At 44.0% G+C, this 19,179-nt stretch overlaps 1 protein-coding gene across 2 annotated transcripts in view; it reads left to right on the forward strand.

Moving 5' to 3' along the window:
- LOC138453359 (trans-1,2-dihydrobenzene-1,2-diol dehydrogenase-like) overlaps nucleotides 1–16,845 on the forward strand; it is a 97,755-nt gene extending 80,910 nt beyond the window's left edge. The window contains exons 6-8 of one of the 2 annotated variants that reach the window (XM_069606131.1): nucleotides 7,871–8,021; nucleotides 8,227–8,315; nucleotides 16,436–16,845. In XM_069606131.1, the coding sequence (XP_069462232.1) occupies nucleotides 7,871–8,021; nucleotides 8,227–8,315; nucleotides 16,436–16,441 (246 nt within the window). In that variant the 3' untranslated portion in view covers nucleotides 16,442–16,845. The remainder of the gene's footprint in view (nucleotides 1–7,870; nucleotides 8,022–8,226; nucleotides 8,316–16,435) is intronic. The other variant, XM_069606122.1, reaches the window with a different exon arrangement.
- The last annotated feature ends 2,334 nt before the right edge of the window (nucleotides 16,846–19,179 follow it).

A 19,179-nucleotide genomic window follows, 5' to 3' on the forward strand; every position in this document is an offset into this window, starting at 1 on the left:
CAAAACTGCATTTTCAGCCACTCTAGGAAGCTTCAAGCAGAAATCTACCATTGCACAGCTCCTAGACCTATTCTTACTGGTTTTCCATCTGCATTTCAGGATAGAACACATGCTTGGAAGAATATTAGCACAACCTCTAACTTCAAAAAGGCATCCGCCATAGCCATTCTTCCTCCACAGGAGACACCACCGCCAGTTGTAGGGCATGGACAACAGAAAAAGCGCAATCATGCAGAAAACAATCAAAAGACAAGCAACAATCCACAAACAAACCACGAGGATGAGATAGAATAAATTCCTACCTCTAGCACCCAGAAAGAATTATGGGTGTGGCGGTTCTTCACCACTGTTGGGGTGTACTGAAGGCTAAGGCTAGCAAGGTAAAATGCACTGACTCAGTCGCAGACAACCTGGGCAGTACTCATACGCGACCGCCTCCATGTGCTGCACACCAAATCCTTTCTCAAGAAGTAGTAGACTGTCTTCCTCTACCTCATCTTCCTCAACCAATACTGCCACCACACAGGCTACAACTGTGGGGCACTAATTCTCACCAGCTACCTTGCAAGCCATAAAAGGGGCTGTTGATCCATATCTTTCCAAGACAAAAGTACTCTGTATATACTGCAACACACCAGTGTGCAGGTGGGAACAGTTTTGAAGTGCTTTAGAGGCTGTAATCAAGGAGCATGAGAAACACTGCCCACTACTTTATATTTAACGAATGCCCAACATCTTCCCCTGTCACCTGTCCCGGCCTCTCCTGCAAAAAAAGAAGGAAAAAAAGAAATAAATGACAAAATTAAAAACACCAAAAAAAGGAATCACCTTTCCCAGTTAAAAAAATAGAACTAAAAAAAATGATCTTATAGACTCCATCTACTTTACAGATAGACTCAATAGGATTTTCCAACATTTCCATTAGCATGTTGTGCTATGCTAACAGAAATAAAAAACAATTGTATACTAGAGAAAAAAAGAAAAGGACAGCAACAATTTTCTGTCCTAAATTCTTTTCTCCAACATACAATAAGAACCATAATTCATGGACCTTCATAACTATCTGCGGTTTTCACAGTCCCCTTTCCAGGACATGCATCATTGAAAGACCTGGATGGCACATGCACACCATCTCACAGGACAGCCCTTCTACCCGTATTACATTTATGTTTGTAACTCTCCCTCATTGCCTGCTTTCGAATAGTCACACATTCATCCACCAATCCATCCACCAATCACTTTCAAAAACTTTGCATATAACCATATCAACATATTAAACTTCCCCACTCCAAATGCCACCTGAAAATGTTCTACAAATCTTTTGCATCTGCATTTCCATTACTTATGAAATTGTACACAGTGCTTCTATAAATGCACATATGCATTCTACAGTAACAGAAGTGCATGAATGGAAGGGGGAGTAAGGATGGACAAGTGCTCATGGGAGACCAGGACGGAACTGCCAAGGGATGCCAAGGTGGAAGGCCACTGGCTAACTGGCTAAATGCTGGGGCGGAGGAGTCCAAAGGGTGGGGGTACTGGTGGTACTGGTACTACATATAGGACCTGGAACCTGTGAGGTTTATGAGGGACTAGGCCACCAGTCTCTGTGGCAGTGCTGTGAGTTATCAGGGAAGGGATAGAGGGAAAGAGGAAGAGAAAAGACAAGTTTTCAGAAGTTTCCTAAACTTTAAGGAAGGGTTCGCCCAAAATGTTTTATTTAAAAAATAGATAGGCAATATTTAAAAAAATCGATTGGCAATTTTTTTTCTCTCAAGTCCCTATGTAAAATTTCAAGGCAATCAAGCTTAAAGAAAGCACATGGGGACATCCATTTTGTGAAATGGATGCCCGCCGCTGTGCTCGCTTTGGCTTTTGCGGCACTAATGAAGTAAAAGCCAGCCAGCTGTAGTAAACAAAAGCTAACACTGGGTGGCTTTTCCTTTATTGGTGCTGTACGCGGAGGACGGAGACCGGAGACTACAGGCAGAAAAGCTGCAGCTGCATCTGGTAAGTGCCGGAGGAGCCCGGAGAACTTAGAAATAAAATCACAGCTTTAAAACCGTTGTATTTAAGTTTGCGGTCGCTTTTGAAGCGACCGCAAACATAAATACAACGTTATTGTGTTTGAAAACGCTGCAGTTTTTCTTTCTAAGTTTCTCAGGCTCCTCTGGCTTGGAGGAGCCTGAGAAACTCAGAAAGAAAAACCGCAGTGTTTTCAAACACAACCGCGTTGTGTTTCTGCCTGCTGTGGCTATCACTTTGGGTCTCCGGTGCTCCCGTGTGGGGAGCCCTAGAGCCCCAAATGGGAAAGCAGATTTAGGCAGAAACACAACACGGTTGTGTTTGAAAACGCTGCGGTTTTTCTTTCTAAGTTTCTCAGGATCGGAGGAAAACCGCAGCGTTTTCAAACACAATAACGTTGTATTTATGTTTGCGGTTGCCTCAAAAGCGACCACAAACATAAATACGTTTTTAAAGCTGCGGTTTTATTTCTAAGGTTTCCGGGCTCCTCCAGCCCGGAAAACGTACAAAAAAACCCACAGCTAGTGCTTATTTAAAAAAAAAAAAAAAATAGCACTTACCGAGATGCAGCTGCAGCTTTTCTGCCTGTAGTCTCCGGTCCGCGTCCTCCGAGTCCTGGCACCAATGAAGGAAAAGCCACCCAGTGGTAGCTTTTGTTTACTACAGCTGGCTGGCTTTTCCTTCATTAGTGCCGCAAAAGCAAAAGCCAGCACAGGTGGGCATCCATTTCACAAAATGGATGCGCCCATGTGCTTGCTTTTGCAAATTTTGAGCTTGAATTGCTCAAAATTTGACATAGGGACTTGAAAAAAAAAATTGCAATCGATTTTTTTTTAATATTGCCTATCTATTTTTGAAATAAAAAAATGTGGGCGAACCATTCCTTTAAGGAATTCCGGCTCAACTCTGAGAGACGCAGGGAAGCTGTTTCAAAGAGATGCACCAACCGAAGAGAGACCCCTGCCTCCCACTCTCTGTTTGGAGAAGCGTTTGACAAGCAGAGAATTGGAGTTGGAGGAGCGGGGGACTATAGCAGAGGAGTATTTAGGGAGAGAAAGTTGGGGATAGCGTAGTCCTAAGCCCCAGAAAGCCTTGTCGATGATACAGAGGATCTTGATTTTCATCCTTCAGCCACCAGGAGCCAATGTAGCGATTTTAGGGCTGCAAAGAAACGATCCGTGGGCTTCATTCCAAGGATAGGTATCCAGTGATTACAGAGAAAACAATTACAGAGAGGAAATTTATAACTAAACAAAAACAGCGAAAAAAACACTGAATTTTTGTAGAAACATAGATGGGGGTGGGGTAAGGGGATGAAATGGGTGGGGAGGGGGTTTTGGGATTGAACACATAGGGAATCAGGGTTTTTGGGGAACACCAAAATAGAAAAAACTATATTTTTTTCGCTGTTATTGTTTAGGTGAAACCTCCCTCTCTGTAATGTATTCGTTATAATCACATAGAACCCAAGGATAAGTCTTCCAACCCTATTCTGGATTAGCTGAAGGGGGCGTAGAAAACAAAGGGGAGGTTGATAAAAAGACGGTTGCCGTAGTCCAGTCTAGACAGCACCAGGGCTCTAAAGATGTTGAGCTTCTAGGAGAAGGTGAGTAAAGGTAGAATGCCTGTAAGGAGGTGAAGCTGAAAGTGGGCCTTCTTGACAAGGTCCAAAATGTAAGGAGTGAAGGAGAGAGAAGAGTCAAAGATGACTGCAAGGTTATGGCCTCACAGTATGGTGGAGGGCCCAAGGAGGGTGCCCAAAGGGTAGGAGGGAAACTGGGCACAGGTGTCCCAATAAGAAGGATCTCCATTTTACTGTCATTGTGAAAGAGATTGTTAGCCGCACACAATGCCTGGATGGTGGTTAGACAATCAGGGATGAAAGACGTGGAGGAGAAAGTAGTAGATAGTTTAAAGGAAATCAGCATAACACAGGAAATGAGGAGAGAAGAAGGAGATCAGGTGAGCCAGAGTGACAAGATACATATTGAAGAGCCACAGCGATAGAATACAACCCTAGAGCATGCTGCAGGTAAACAGTGAGGTGGTGGAGAAGAAACGGCCCAGTTGCAGCTGCGAAGGGTCGGTTAGTGAGGGAAACAAGTCAGCCAATCCAGTGCCCAGTCCGTAATGCCGAAGGTATCATGTAGCCGTTTAATGAGGATAGAATGGTTGACAGTGTCAAAGGCGGAGCAAAGATCAAGGAGCATTATCCTCATTTTACTACGATCCTAAATTCCACATATACTTCAATTGTATAATTCCACCATATTACAAATACGGTACACTGTACCTTTAATTACTATATGATATGATTGGCATTTATCCCCTGCATATACACAAGTGTTTCAAGGTGCGACAAGGTAAGAGAGGGGGAACAGAGGGAAGACAGAGACAACGATCTTACTAGGCCAGGTGGCATTGAGATCGCGCAAGTGCAGGGGAAGGGGGAAGGGTAAAAGTGCAGGGAAGAGGGGGAAGGGGGCAGAGCAGTACATGGAATCGACAGTAGAAAATAAATAGAATAAATAAAGCAATAAGTAAAAGTGCGGCCAGCTGGTGGCAAGGTCAAGGGTAAGTACAGACATCAGGTGTCCAGTGCTGGTAGGGGACTGTAGGGATACAGAAAACAGTCCCCATGTGCAGGGTTTGCCAGGGAGGCAGTGCAGGTGTGCAACTGGCAGGGGAGGGGCCCTGGGCCCGAGATCAGAGGGTGGCCATGTGACCAGTGCAGTTTCAGTTTGAGCCAGGAGTTCAGCAGGGGAGAGGAGGGGATAAAGCAGAAGCAAAGAGGAAGGTTTTGAGGTGCTTCCAGAACCGGAGATGGTTCTCCTCAAGTTTCAGGGAGGCTGTTCCAGAGGGAGGCCCCAGCAGAAGAAAGAGATCTAGAACCAACTTGTTGCTTGGTGAAGCAACTGACCCTGAGGGAGTTGGAGGCGGATGAGCGAAGAGCTCGAGAAGGAAGATATTCAGGAAGAGAGAGTTGAAAGTATTGAGGCCCTATGCACCAGAAGGCTTTGTGGACCCTTGTCAGGCCCTCTTTGGGCCACCAAATAACCTCAAATGTGTTTTCCAGACTTTTTGCTCACCGCGCTGTCCGTGGTCACCTGCAGGTGTCTGTGGATCCAACATGGCGACCGTTTCAAAATATCTGACGCACCTCATGCTTTTCATTAACCAATCAGCGGGCATGTATGATTTCTGCGGACATCACACCACTCCTGATTGGCCCAGACGTGTCTGCGGACTGTGAATGTGGAAGTGAGTCCGCGGACCGTGCCCAGATATCACTAATTTCTTTTTACCTACTTTTTGGCCATTTTTTTAAAAAACGACTGGACGGATGTACAGCAAATTTACAAAAGCACACTTTCGGGACCAACCCACCACTCCTGGTGCGAATTTGGTGAAAATCATTCCAGCAGTTTGGGCTGTAGGCACGAGCAAAAACATTTTTCCATTGCGTCTATGAGGATTTCCACACATTTTGTGGTCCCCCCTATAATTTAGCTCTCCTCTAGACGAAACCGCAACAAACTTCACAAAATCATTCTGAGGGGGCCATATACTTTTTTTTTGCAAAGTTTGGTGAGGATTTGTCCAGGGGCGCAAAGTTATAAGCTGCCCAAAAAGTGCTCTTCCTATGAGTTGAGTAACTTAACAATAACTATAGGGCTGCTACCGCAGGCCCTGTAATGCACTTTAATGAAGTAAAATTGCAGAGATCAAGGATAAACATGAAACAGTTTGAAGGAGCAAAAATTACTTTAGTTCAAAGGGGACTGGCAATAGTCTAAATAAATGTTTCAATAAAGGTATTTCATGTTCTGGGATGGGCTACGCAAGCAAAGCCGAAAATCAAAATTGATCCATGTAGTAGGGAACACGTCTAAGCAGTGACAACACATAAAGATTTAAAGAATACTATACAAGAATAGACAGGAATGTTCATGAAAACCTGGGGAATCTAGAAGAATTCATGCATCTAATAAAACTGCAGCAGGAGGTGACATGAGTGAAATGGAAAGTAAGAGTGGTTCTGTACAACACAACGAAGGAATGTGCAGAGATATTGTGACGAAGGTCCAGTGAGCATGGTACAACCCAGTGACTAAGAGAAAAGCACAGCAATGGACTGAGGTTTGGATTTATAAGGCATGGGGTGTTTATTTTAGTAGACAAGAGTTTAACTACAAGACGGTCTTCCTATGCAGGTGGTTTAGTGGCCAGAGAAGTCATGGAAAAAAAACTAGTCATGGGAGTTTTTAAGACCCATGGCTTTTCTAACTGATTGATTAGTCGTTATTGGTTAGCATTCCCAGTGGATAGAAGTAAAGTTCCTGGCATGGCCAATTGCAGAGGCTGTCCATTGAGCTGTTCAGGAGAGAAGGGATTCCTGACAACATGGTTGGGGATAATAGTCTATTATTTACATCTATCACAGTGCAAACATTTTCCTACTAACAATGGGGTGCAACATTGGAAAACTGCAGTATAACATCTGTATACCAATGGATTGGTAGAAAGAGCCAACCATACCCGCAAACGATGTATGCTGAGGCTAATCCTATGCATGTTAGAAAAGCAGTCTGAGCCATGTTCTTATCATATAAAACTATGCCTCATGCTACAGTGGGGCTACCCCGTTGTTATTGCTGCAAGGAAGAAAAGCTGTATTAAGTTTAATGCCAGTGTGGGTGTTTCAGAGGAAGGAAATAAAAACTGTAATGCTCGTGAAGGGTGCAAGAATAAAGGTATCCAGAGTACAGATAAAAATCAATTTGCCATACAATGTGTGAAGTTATTCAAAAGAATGCAAGGTAGAGGTATGTGATTTGAAGTGGCAGTGGACGTGAGCAGATCTGCAATGAACCTGAAAGGAGACAAATGATCCAAAACCATGTTCTCACCAAATTAATGGCATTGTAATGGGAAAGGTAAAGACATGAGTGGTGAGGTAGATGTAGAAGAGTTCTATTCTTGTGGGGTATGAAGATCTAAAAAGAACACAGTACTTTTGCAACTGAAGCGGAGAATAGTGGTAGTACGTTTGGCGAAGTGTCTGGCCTGGAGACTTAGCTCCATGATAATAAGTGAAGGATATGTGAAAGGGGGTGCACTGTGGATGAGGTGGGACAAACAGTAATGAGACAACGTGGCAAATTATTAGTGTGTATGTCTCAACTGTGGCATGTTTTTGATTCACAGCTAGTACAGTGTTTATGTTGCATGAAAAGGGAGATATTCTGTGAAGTGGGGCATTTTGTGGGGTGATGTGCATGGGGTGAATGTGTGTTGCTATGGGTTATGTTTATGTGCAAGAGGTCTGTGAAGACCTGTGGGATGGAGGTATGTCAGTGATGTGTGAGTGAAAGGAACAAGAGAGAAGACACATTGGGGTAGTTAACGTTACTCCTACCGTGGTGAAATATTACCTGGGATCCTCAGTAAAGCCTTACTTGAAGTTAATTTGCATGGCATGTCATCTGTCCAATGTTATGTCATCGCTTCCCCAGTGGCATCTTTAAGGTATTGCTGTATTCTGTTGCAAATGCCTCATTAGTAGCCTTGCAGCATGGGTGAATGATACCACGCAATGCCAAGTGATTACCTTCAAATATGGTTGTGTAGGGAAGGCCATGAGACATGGTTGAATGAGGTCACCACTGACCAGTGATGGCCTACTGGTGTGACTGAATGATATTTTCTATCCCAGGGTGTCTTTGAAGGCAGGGTTGAATGATGCAGCAGCTTACCCAACGATGGCTTTGAGGCACGGTTGCCTGGTTGCGCCTCTGCCCAATGACGACCTTCATCTTTAGAGTTTCTTCTCCTTGTTTCTCAGGTTCCAGACTTCATGTGGTGTCCTACATCAGTCATTGTGAATGAAAAGGAGAACAAATTCCCTCTCCCGCCTACCTCCAAGACCATGAACTTCCACCACAGCACAGGGCTGAGTTACGAAGCCGAGCATGTGCGACAGTGTTTGCTGAAAGGTGAGATTCTGCATCAAGAAAAGTATCACGAATGCTGGCATAATTATAAGTACTTAAAAAAACAAAGCAATGCAAAATGCTGTGGGTAAATAAAAGTACTGTGGCTGGAGGCGTTGCAGAGCACTTTGAGCTGGATGCGCCAGAGATATAAGGAAAAAGATGGGGTGGCACTGCTGAGGAAGATACCTACTTTGTTTTAATACAGATTATGATGGCGAAGACAATGAACAGCATCCAGACAAAAAGGTCTACACTATTTCTTGTTTAATCAGCAAGTTGGAAAGTATGTTCCAGGTATCTCAATTTGTATTCAATCTAAAACAAGTGGCTGAAAGATGTAAGCCTAGAGAGAGGTCAACTGCGATACCCTGCACAGAGCATTGTTGAAAATTGTAATGATGGAATACAAGTGATTCTGTTGACCTTTGAACCAAGACAAAAACAAATCGGGAACGGTATACTTGTTCCTAGAATAAATATAAAATATGATGTTCATTGCAAGCGAGTGTTTAAATGGTTGTAATGCGAGTGTTTAAATGGTTGTAATATATCATTCATAAAGTGGGCAGAATATGCAGGAACCCAGAGAAGCCTGTTTGGTGAATAGTGGACTGTTTAACTGCTACCAAAAGCCTGTGTCCAGCCCCAACGTCTACCTCTCTCATTCATAAATGCCCAAAGAAAATCAAGTCACTGGTACACTTAAACATGGCCATCCCCAAACCTCACTGTTACTTGGCAACCAGTTTGTTACAAAAGCCACAGTAGCAAGGGTGGAAGAGATGTATTATTTGTTTTGCTTAATGTCACCTATGTGTAATCCAAGGAATCGACTCCTCCCAATGGCTTCCTCTATCTAAGGCAATCTGCAGGGCGTGTCTGCCAGAGGTGTGTTCTGATAGGTGCTAACGGCCCTTCTTCCTCTCTCTTCAGTGTGGTCCTGTTTCTTCTTTCCTCTGCCCCTTTTGTACCCCTGTTTTTTTACTCTTTCTTCAGGCTGAATACTCTGCCTTCCCCTCCCTTGGTGATCCTCCACATTGCTGTTCTACCGCAGTTTTGAGGGATATTGGGACATTCAACTGACGGTGTTAGCTCTCCAAAGCAAAATGTTCTCTTTGCAATTTACTATTCATGCAAAAGAATCCCTTTTGCGACATTCCTGATTCTTTGCACACGTCATTATGAAAAGGGGCAACTCCAAACATGGGGAATGTATGCGGGCTGCATGAAGGTGGGAATTACGCATGCCCCGACGCAGAAGTGGACTGGGAACCAAAGGTGGCCCTGGAAATGCTTTTCAAAGTGGGCCCATATGACACCCTGCGAGTGAAGGTAGCAAACAAGCCAACCCCTCTAAGTAGGGCTCAGCGGGTTCTCCACCCAAGAAGATTTGGAATTATGGTTCACAATCGTGATATCTAGTGTTTAACAAAGTAGTTAAATATAGCAAATCAGAGGCCTAAAACATTTTCTTACAAGTAAGGAATAACATACAGACAGCTTTGGATGGAAAGATAGAGGTAGGGAGACGGGGAGAGAGGGTATGAGAAGCAGAAAATCAGACTATTCAGAAAACAGGGCCTCATGAGCAGAGGCCTAGCGGGAAATCTCAAGACTTCCCTGTAGTCCAGTCCACATATGCCCTGACGGCACATACCTAATGCAGGAATCCTTACACAACCCAGCAGAGAAAGAGGGGACGTATCCTTTTATGGGAGAAGCCTTCATGCTACTTGGTGTGTTTTAGCCTCACACCCACTGGCGTTCTACCTGATTTGCCTGCTCTGTTTCCTTCCATGAGCCAGATGCCTATGGCTTGTTGCTCTGTTGAGGGGAATATGGGCTCTGCCTTTGACGCCGAAGCTTCCTGGCCTCCCTTGGGCTTATTTGGCTCTGGCATGGTGCATGCAGGTTAAGAACTGAAGCTACTCATCCCAGCAGTCCTAGAATCAGCCCCTGGCCTGCTTTTGGGGGGCTATGCCATCAAGAACTCATATGCCCTGGAATGACCTACCAACGGACTGGTTACCAGGTTAGTCTGATGGTACGGGAGAGTATTTGGTAGTCGGAAACCAACTGCTGGCCCGCCAACCTCACACCACCCTGTACCACAGGAGTGTACATGCCTGAATTCCAATGACCCAAGCCTAAATCACAAACAATCTCCATTGTAGAAACCACCAATCATTCCCGAAAACTATTGGGAATATTTAATGTACCCATAAACCCCAATTCAGAAGCAGTCTAACGACAACCTATGGCAAAATGCCATCAACTTTACAAATTCGTCCTAAGCAACATTAAATACCATAAATCAACAGTCAAACGCCCCTTGCTGTCAGAAAGAAAAAAAAACATTTAATTCCAAGACGAAGCTGAGGCTGCCCGATCACCTATATCGCCATTCTCCAGTAGCAATACAGCCAGTGCAGTATGTCACAGAGGAAAAGAAAGTGGGCAGTTTCCTGGGCCCAAACTATAGAAACCTGGGGGCACTGCCACCAAGCCAAAGCTACATCGGCTTTAACCACAAGCTCAAAAACAATTCCTCAAAATGTCTGTTCAAGCTCCAAAATAGCTCAAAATATAACCGCATTATATGATAAGGCGTGATCTACCTAAAGCTATTGTACACAGAGTAGAACCATGCACTTTCTGAAGAGAATCCAAGCCCTTCGTTAGAGAGTATCTGCCCTTCTGGTAGAAGGACAGCTCTGTCTCATATGAACATAATCCCAACCCCGCTGAACACACGCCTGACCTACTGGGAGTTTAGGTCCTTCTGAAAAGAAAGAGAACAGGTATTTGTGAAGCATTTGAGAGCCCTGGCCTTTCTGACAAATGGCACCCGTCCTTATAAAGAACTCTGTCTCGTAAAAAGAAAATCCTGGTTTTATAAGAGGTCCCTGACACTTATGAACTATTCTGAATAACTGGGCATACCTTCAGAAAGTAGGCATGGACTTCTCAACATCCAATGAGATACCTTCGTGAGTAAAGTGCTCCCTGGTGGGATCTGTCCTGAACCGTATGTGACCAGTTTCATTCCAGGCAGGGCTTACCCAGACTTTCATTCTTCCAGGGTCAATACATTGAGCGCTGTTACACTGAGTAATGATAACACCTTTTCTGTACAGGAGAATGAAATGGAAAAGCAGTAGTTACAAGTGTCATATAAAACAATTGAATATCATTATTAGTATTACTGCCAACTGCAACAAGGCCATCCTTCCTTGAATCATGGGTGGATCATAAAATGCTGTAATCCCCGGTCCCTAGTCTAGATATGGGTGACAAGTTACAACAATCCTAAATTAAACTCAGGTTTTTATACTCCTCTGTTACAAGTGGAGTGTTTTATTTACTTTGAGTATGTGGCTTTGCCATCAGATGTTTGATCTTCCTTCCTCTCGTAGTACATTGACATCACCCTCTGTGCCCAGTTTCATTGGTTAGCTGTTGGGAGCTGCGATGTGTCATTTTTTTCTTGTAGAATGCCCAGTTGTCCATATGATATCATGTAATCTGGGAGGGTGTAAGCTGATTGACGGGTGTAGTGACCTATTGGAAATCAGTATTTAGAGAGCTAGTCCTGACAGGAGTTGATTTAGTGAGCAGAAGCCTGACGTACGTATTTTGGTAAGAGGGTCCCATAACTACATTCGTGGACTAGAGGGTTTTTTGTTCCTGAACTCCAGGGGTTGTCACTCCTTTAACTATAGTAGAAGAGCACCCTGCATAAAACTAATGGTGCCATTGTGCCATTTTTGTATGGCTCAAAGACTCATCACATAGGTTTTTCTAGAGGCGAAGCGCTCTCCGCCAGGCAGTGCACAGCCCCTGAGGGGCTGTGAATAGAGATGGTCAATGAGTTGACTGACTTATGCTGACACAAAATCACTACTCACTCCCTGAAGGTTCATGGTTGTAGTGAATTGGTATCCTGAGGCGCTCTGAGGCCTCTGTACTTAGGCACACAATGTGTGGTGTCAACAGGGAAGACTCCCCGTCAACACGGCACACACCCATGCCCCCCGCCTCCTTCGCAAAGGCCTAGGCGTTTCCAATATGGGGTTCATTAGCACCAGTCCAAGCATTGCTTTGGACAACTTGGGTGCTTTTTAATTATCTCTAGGAGCACCCCACACGTGCTCAGGATTTGGAGGGCGTGTCTCTCTCTCAGACCGAGAGAGTGCCATGCCAGTGCTCTTCATCAAACTGATAATGGTGCTGGAACATAGTGTCCTTTTGAGGGTCCTCTCGGCCTAATGGTGCAGGTAGGAGTAGTGCTATCCTAAGCTACTGGGTGTGTGCTACCTTCTCCGAGACCAAATTCATGTCTGTGTTTGTCCTGTCGGTGTCTGTATGCAGGAGGATGAGCGTAGCTACAGGATGAGAATCCAAATACCCAGCACTTGCTGGGCTACTTGTAGATTTGAGGATTGTAGGTGCCGATTTGAGGCTCGAGAAAATAATGTAGCCTTTCTGTGCCAGTCTGAGCTCGAACCCATCCTTTATACCTATAGAATGATTGATTTCCCCAGTCAGGAAGATTGAGTGTTGGGAGAAGAAACCTTATAATCATGGAACATCATGTAGGCATTTACTAGATTTCTGGTACCCAGTGGCAGTCTTTTCACAGATTAAGTAACATTTTCATTTGTTTCATATCGTACAGTTTGGTCATTTCTTTGGTAATTGTTCCTGTTTGAATTAGAGTATGTAAACCAATCAAGTGCGGGTCCTGCCGCCTTATTTATTACCGGTAGGTGGAGGGACTCTATTTTTATTTATTTTAATTCTCATAACGCGCCGCATGCCCGTAGGCCTCAGGGCGCACAAGAAACAGAGACATGGACAGGACAACAAGAGAGAGCAAGCAGGATCAGAAAGGGTCATAAGGATTACTCCATGTTAAAAAGGTAGGTTTTTATGTTTTTTTTTTAAATAGGAGGTAGTTTTTGATTTGTCGTAGCCCTGCTGGCAGAGCATTTCAAAGTAGAGGGCCCTGACCGCTCCAAATTTTGCGGTCTTAAATCTGGGGCAAGCAAGGACTGTGGCAGAGGATGAACGAAGATTTCTTCCATTGCTCTTGACGTTAATGCGTTCAGACAAGTAGATGGGACTACTGAAAGAGAGGCATTTATGTGTCATAGTGAGCATTTTATGTGTAATGCGATGTTTGACTGGTAGCCAATGAAGCTTCTTCCTGAAGATGGAGATATGGGAGCGACGAGATTGAGTGAAGATGGTCCGCAAAGCATTGTTCTGGACCACTTGTAAGTATTGGATATTTGCGGCAGTAGTACCAGACAATAGGCTATTGCAATAGTCCAGTCTGGAGTTTATCAACGCCGTGGATAGAAGAGCACAGTTTTCGGCTGTTAGAAATGGACGGATTTTATTGATTTGCTTATTGATCAGTCCGCAGCTAGACCTGATGTGAGAGACATTCGGCTTAATGGATAATTCGTCGTCTAAGACAACTCCCAGAGTTTTTACCTTCCTCTGGACTGTGATGATGTTGCCTGCAATAAGGAAGTTGGAGTAATCAGTATCTAGTTTGCTCCGGGTGTTCTTAGAGGATACTCTCATTAGTTCGGTTTTATTGTTGTTTAAGACTCGAGAGTTACAAGCCATCCAATCCCTCTAATGTATAATCCTTGTTCAGGGTCACTGCACACACATGTCCTACTTAAACATTCAGAGTCTCTGGTCATAGATGAGTGCCTTAAAGACCCTCATAATAGGAGGGCACTTCTCTCCTTTATATTCACCATGTCAGGGGTAAAAAAGGTTACATTTTGCAATCTGACAATAGGCAGAACACTTTATGTGGGAGTTTGCCTTAATTTACATGTAATACTAATCCCAGAACACTTACTGTACTGGCCGAAGCATCTCCTACTAGCATTGTCCGTTAGACATGTTTACAGTTTGCAGCTGAGTAAGGCATTCCCGGCAATTACAGAAAATGTGTCCATACTATTCCCAGTGGCCGTAAAACAAGCAAGGACTGAATTTAATATCTCTGAATGATCGGCAAGCCCCCTGATATAGAGTCACCCACACGTCTACCTAACAAAGAAACCACGCCTAGCCACACTGTGAACCTAGAGCCGCCCCTTTCACATTAGCAATCCCAAAATACAATCCAGTTAATTCTGGGGGACACTCCTTCTAGGCTCAAGCACCCTGCTTTCAGGAAAGCACTCCCGGTCCAAATCCAACAAAGGGCACACACTCCCCTTCCTTACCAAACACAAGGGACATACTTCTAATCTGTATCAAACCTACCTCAAGGCTCTTTTCTTGGCATATTTGCAGATATCATTTGCATGAAAATACTACTTTATTCCCATACATATGGTGCCCAGGAGGAGTCTTAGAATAACAGGCATATTTGCTGATCCTTTACAAACATGTGCCCAGCACAGAGCGTTCAGGGACTGAAAAAGCTTTAGCCACCATTTTAGGAAATGGAATGCAAGCATTGATTGTCTGAATGTACTTAACCATAATTAGCATTATGTGGAAAGCTCAGAGCAGACCCTCTTCAACTGACATATTTTCAACTCCGGTCTCTGGCCTGTTTTGGAACTATTTCAGAGAGACTGTAAATGCTATGAAATGTGCTTATAAATACAGAACACCACAAAACACACATGTTTAAATCATGTATCAGCAGCGGTTCAGAAGTTAGGGAACAGAAGATGAATATTGTCACTTACTACTGTGATTCAAGCATAACAATAGCCAGAGTGAAGCTCGGCGAGAGAGTTCTACCGTTGAGTAAGGAATGGCATGGAAGTGGTGGTTGGGAGGACGAAGTTTGTTATCTGAGAATATTGCATGTTAATATAAGGTGGAAATCTCAATGGAGAAGAGAGAAAATCCACTAGGGGTCCTTGTGGCTGTATAAAGATGCCCCAAGGTTCCTCAAATATGGCTTTTCCAATCAAGGATGTAGCCCCCCCCTTTTAATGTATACCTTACCCCCAAGTATTTGCAATTATGCATTTGAACTTTGATTCTGCATTTGTTTAATTGAAGAGGAGATCTCTTTGCACAGAAGCACCATATAGAATGTATAATAACATTAATTAATACTGCTCAGTGCTTTGCAAAGAGCTTTTTTTTTAGCTGAATTGGGATCTGATGAGAAGGGAGCTGGGAACAGAAAATAGGGCTATCAAAGTACTTTGCAAACATGAATCTACATTAGATGCAAAATATACATCTATGCAAAATTAAAGAGTACAGAGGTCACAGTGGTGGGCATTACAGGGGAGGTAAGGGGCGTGTTGTTATACCCAGAGATCACTCATGGATGGTTCTACTTGAGGTTGATCTTGAAGACGGTAACAGTGGGACCTTGGTTCCGGGGATTAGTTTGTTTATAGTAAGGAGCAAAAAGGAGAGAAGTAGCAAAAGCAAGTGGCGATGCTAGGTGGACGTGGCACAGTTAGTTCAAGTGGCCTGCGAGTGGTGAAGGATGCGAGGGGCAGAGTAGCAGGAGATTGCCATCCATTTTGGGGAAGAGGAGATCAGCTAACACACAAATAGATTTGTAGACAAGAAGTTCGAAAAGGCAATTCTGCATAGATAATCAACCCACAGAAAGGAGGTTTGGAGAGATGAGTGAGAAACGTGGGTGGTTGTACAAGGTGTGGGTAGCAAAAGGTTAGTACTTTGTTGAGAAGAGCAGTAGTATCGCAGAGAAGTTTCACAAAAAGTCTGGAGTAGTAATACAGCCTGCTGAGGACACAATTTGAGTTTCTTGGAGGAGTGAAAGCTGGGATGAAAATAGATTTTTGTGGATCTTCAGTCGGCCGTTCCTTGCAGGCACGGTCATGGAAGTGATACACTCTTGAAGTTTAAGGTCACTTTCAATGAGGGCATCCAGATTGTGGTCAATGGGCTGAGGACATCCGTGACAACGGAAATAGGTCAGGGGAGCGACGTTCTTTCAGGAAATAGATCATTTTAGTTTTTGAGGAGTTGAGATACAATGTGGTGCCCTCTAGTGGCAAAGGGTAGAGAGAAAGTTGTTGAAGCTAGAGTATAGTTCTGGGGTGAAGGAGAGGGTCTAACAAATGGACTGTATGCCACTACTGTGCTTCTAGCTACTTATGCCGTTACCCTTATGCACACTAATGAATGAGTATTTTTGAAGTACTCGTTTTTAAACACTATGGTTAACAATGTCTGGGTTGGAATTCGAATTGCATTAGAGACCTAACCTGACCAAACCCTATATGGCCATAAAGCAGTGGGTACTCGCTGCCTCGTACCATGGCCACACGTGAGGTTTGTACAGCCATCACCGACAGACTGCTGATGATAGAGTAAGGAATATTGTGTATACCTGCCCAGTTGCAGTCTGACCTTTCTGCCTATGTTTGCATTTATAGGCCTGAAAGAAAGCCCTGTGATGAGCCTGGCAGACAGTGAACTATTGGCCAACATCATGACTGAGGTGCGCAGACAGGTCGGAGCCATTCTGCCTCAAGACAAAGAGTGAAGACGCCGGGATGGCTTCCAGCTCCATGGAGTAGGGCTGCTACCTGTGGACACCAATAATAAAAAGCAAAGCCGCTAAGATTTCCTGATTTCCATTACAATTCAGTAATTGGCAACCAACCGAGAATCGTTACCGCATGGCAGTTTGCAAAGATGGAAACTTCCCACTACTCTAACCAAAAATACGCGAGAAGGAAAAAGCTGTGAGGTGCGAGCTGTGGAATCACCACTCTCCAACTCTCTATGGGGGCGTGGAAGCGTGGTGGTTTCGGAAGACACATTAAAGAGTATCCAGTGAAAACTCCTTGTGAAGAATGCATTCCTTAAGGTTGACCCCAAAAATATATTGAAAAAAGGTTTACAGATAATTAAAAAAAACACATTAAGAAAGGGATGCGGTAGGTACAGCAAGTGAGGCCTAGTCTCCTCGACCCGGCAAAGAAAAAATGGAGGGCAACCTATTAAAAAACCTCAGTATGTTATTGAAAAACACATTTTGACAAAGAGCCCTTAAAATAGGGTTCTGGGCAATGAACTGGTGCCCTTCAGAGTGCCCACACACTTCCACTTACATTTCCATTTTGTACACTTAATAATGCTACACTTTCTCGTGTTCCTCCATACAAGCTCGGATACACCTTCCTATGTCTAGCCCTGTTTGCCCAGTCAAGATATGCAAAGCAACCTTCACATACCCAGGCTCATCTTCTGTGGGCCCATATGCCATGCAATATCAAGAACATCTTTTTATGCCCAGAGTCAGGCTTACATTCCAGTGAACAGCCATCATATGCCATCAACAAAGTCATATGCCCAGTTTCAGCCTTTCCATGAATAACCCACAGACCAAGTTTAACCCAAGCATGCCCATGCTCTGTCCCCATTAGACTAGTAGTAACGGCACAGGTATTTATTCAAATACCCATACAAAACCGCTATGTATATAGCAGCTTCATATGTGCAGGTCTAGCCTCAAGCATGCAGCCTTACATACGTTTTATTAAGCAGTATTTGTGAAGCACAGCTTTAACCAGTTGGTCCTGACTAATTGTTTCCACAGACTTGGGCTGCTCTTCAAAGAGGATTTCTAAGGGGGTGCAGCTCTGCCACGTCGCCATTACTCTAAAGCATATATTTGTGGAGTAGTACAGCTTTGAGGACATCTGCAAGGCCTGGGAGGCTGTGTTTGTGTGGCTGTGTTGATGGCAAGCTTTGCACAGGAGAAAGGAGATTCAAACCCTGCCAATGATCGCCCTAGGTCCTGAGTGATCACATTCTTTAGGTGGGAAAGTTCGGTGGAATTGTCGGCACTCTTAACTGAGAGTGGGCTTTTGTAGCAATGCCTGCACTATACTCTGAATATTATTTAAGCCTATTTAAGTTTCATATGGAAGGGTTTAGCTGTGTGGGAGACTGGATCCCTCTTGGGCCGATTCATCGGGGCTCTTCTCTGAGTTATGTGCATATTCTAGTCTACACATCTTTGCCATTGCCACACTTATTAAAATAAGGCAGCAGGTTGAACCTACTTACTCGAGGGTGCAAGCGGGGTAGGGTGCCAGATTCTGATGAACGGCTGGACAGCAAGGTGGCGTCACTTTTCAAATGTATGTTTCCCTGGCGTTTGGGGAGGGTGAGCAGGACATACTGTTGAGTGGGTGACACATTGCAACTGTTTGAGGCTGAATGTAAGACCCAGGCGTAACTGCTGTTGACCCACAAGAGATGGCATATGGGCTATTTCCTCCCGAGCTGTATTTAGCATCTCTGTAAATCCACAGGCAGCAACCCAGTGTGAATATCCTATCTAGTCCCATAGATGACATAAGTGCTAGGGCCTCCACCTGTCTCAATGGGCTGACAGGGGCCATTACAGAGATGCACAAGGTGCAGGCATTCTCCAGTCAGTAATGGATCAGTACACATATATAGCTATATGGACTTAAACTATACAAATATGATACAATATTGCACTACATGATTGATCTGCTTATGGCTATGGAGTCAGATTTCTGAAAAAATCTCAGGAGCACAAATTATGTGCACGGTGGTATAATGATGGAGGAAGAAAACACTCATCTACATAAAGTATAACTGGAGCGTGTTTTGAACCCGGATAACTTATGTTTGAAAATAATTAGAATTTCTTTTTTTAACTCTTAGGTTCTTTGTTTGCAATACGTTGCATATGCATTTTATTTGTGTGGTTTTGGTGGTCGTGCAAACAAAGAGCCTAAGAGTTAAAAAAGAAAATGGAATTCTTTTTTCGGGAACAAGGTTCAAACGCGCCGAAATTCGAAACACGAGGTGTGGGCAAGACCTCACCCACCCGTGTCCTCCCAGCTAACAAATCCAATCACACCAGCAACTCTGAAGCGCAATTGGAGTTAAAGCCTGGTGCCCAACTCTTTCTAATGACATATAACTGCTTTTATTCAGCACTACGACAAATGGATGAGGTTGAAAGGGAAAAGGGTATGCAACAAACAGAGCAGGCCTACTTGGCCGAGTACAGGTCCTGAATCAACAATAAAGGTCTCCCCTCCACCACACAATCGCCTAATGTTCAACGTTTCTAGGAACAACCTGTATTGTCAGGCTGGGCGGAGGAATACATTAAGTTAAGGGACTATGC

This window comes from Ambystoma mexicanum, chromosome 1p, assembly GCF_040938575.1.
Source record: "Ambystoma mexicanum isolate Mex_15411 chromosome 1p, UKY_AmexF1_1, whole genome shotgun sequence".
Lineage (NCBI taxonomy): Eukaryota > Metazoa > Chordata > Amphibia > Caudata > Ambystomatidae > Ambystoma > Ambystoma mexicanum.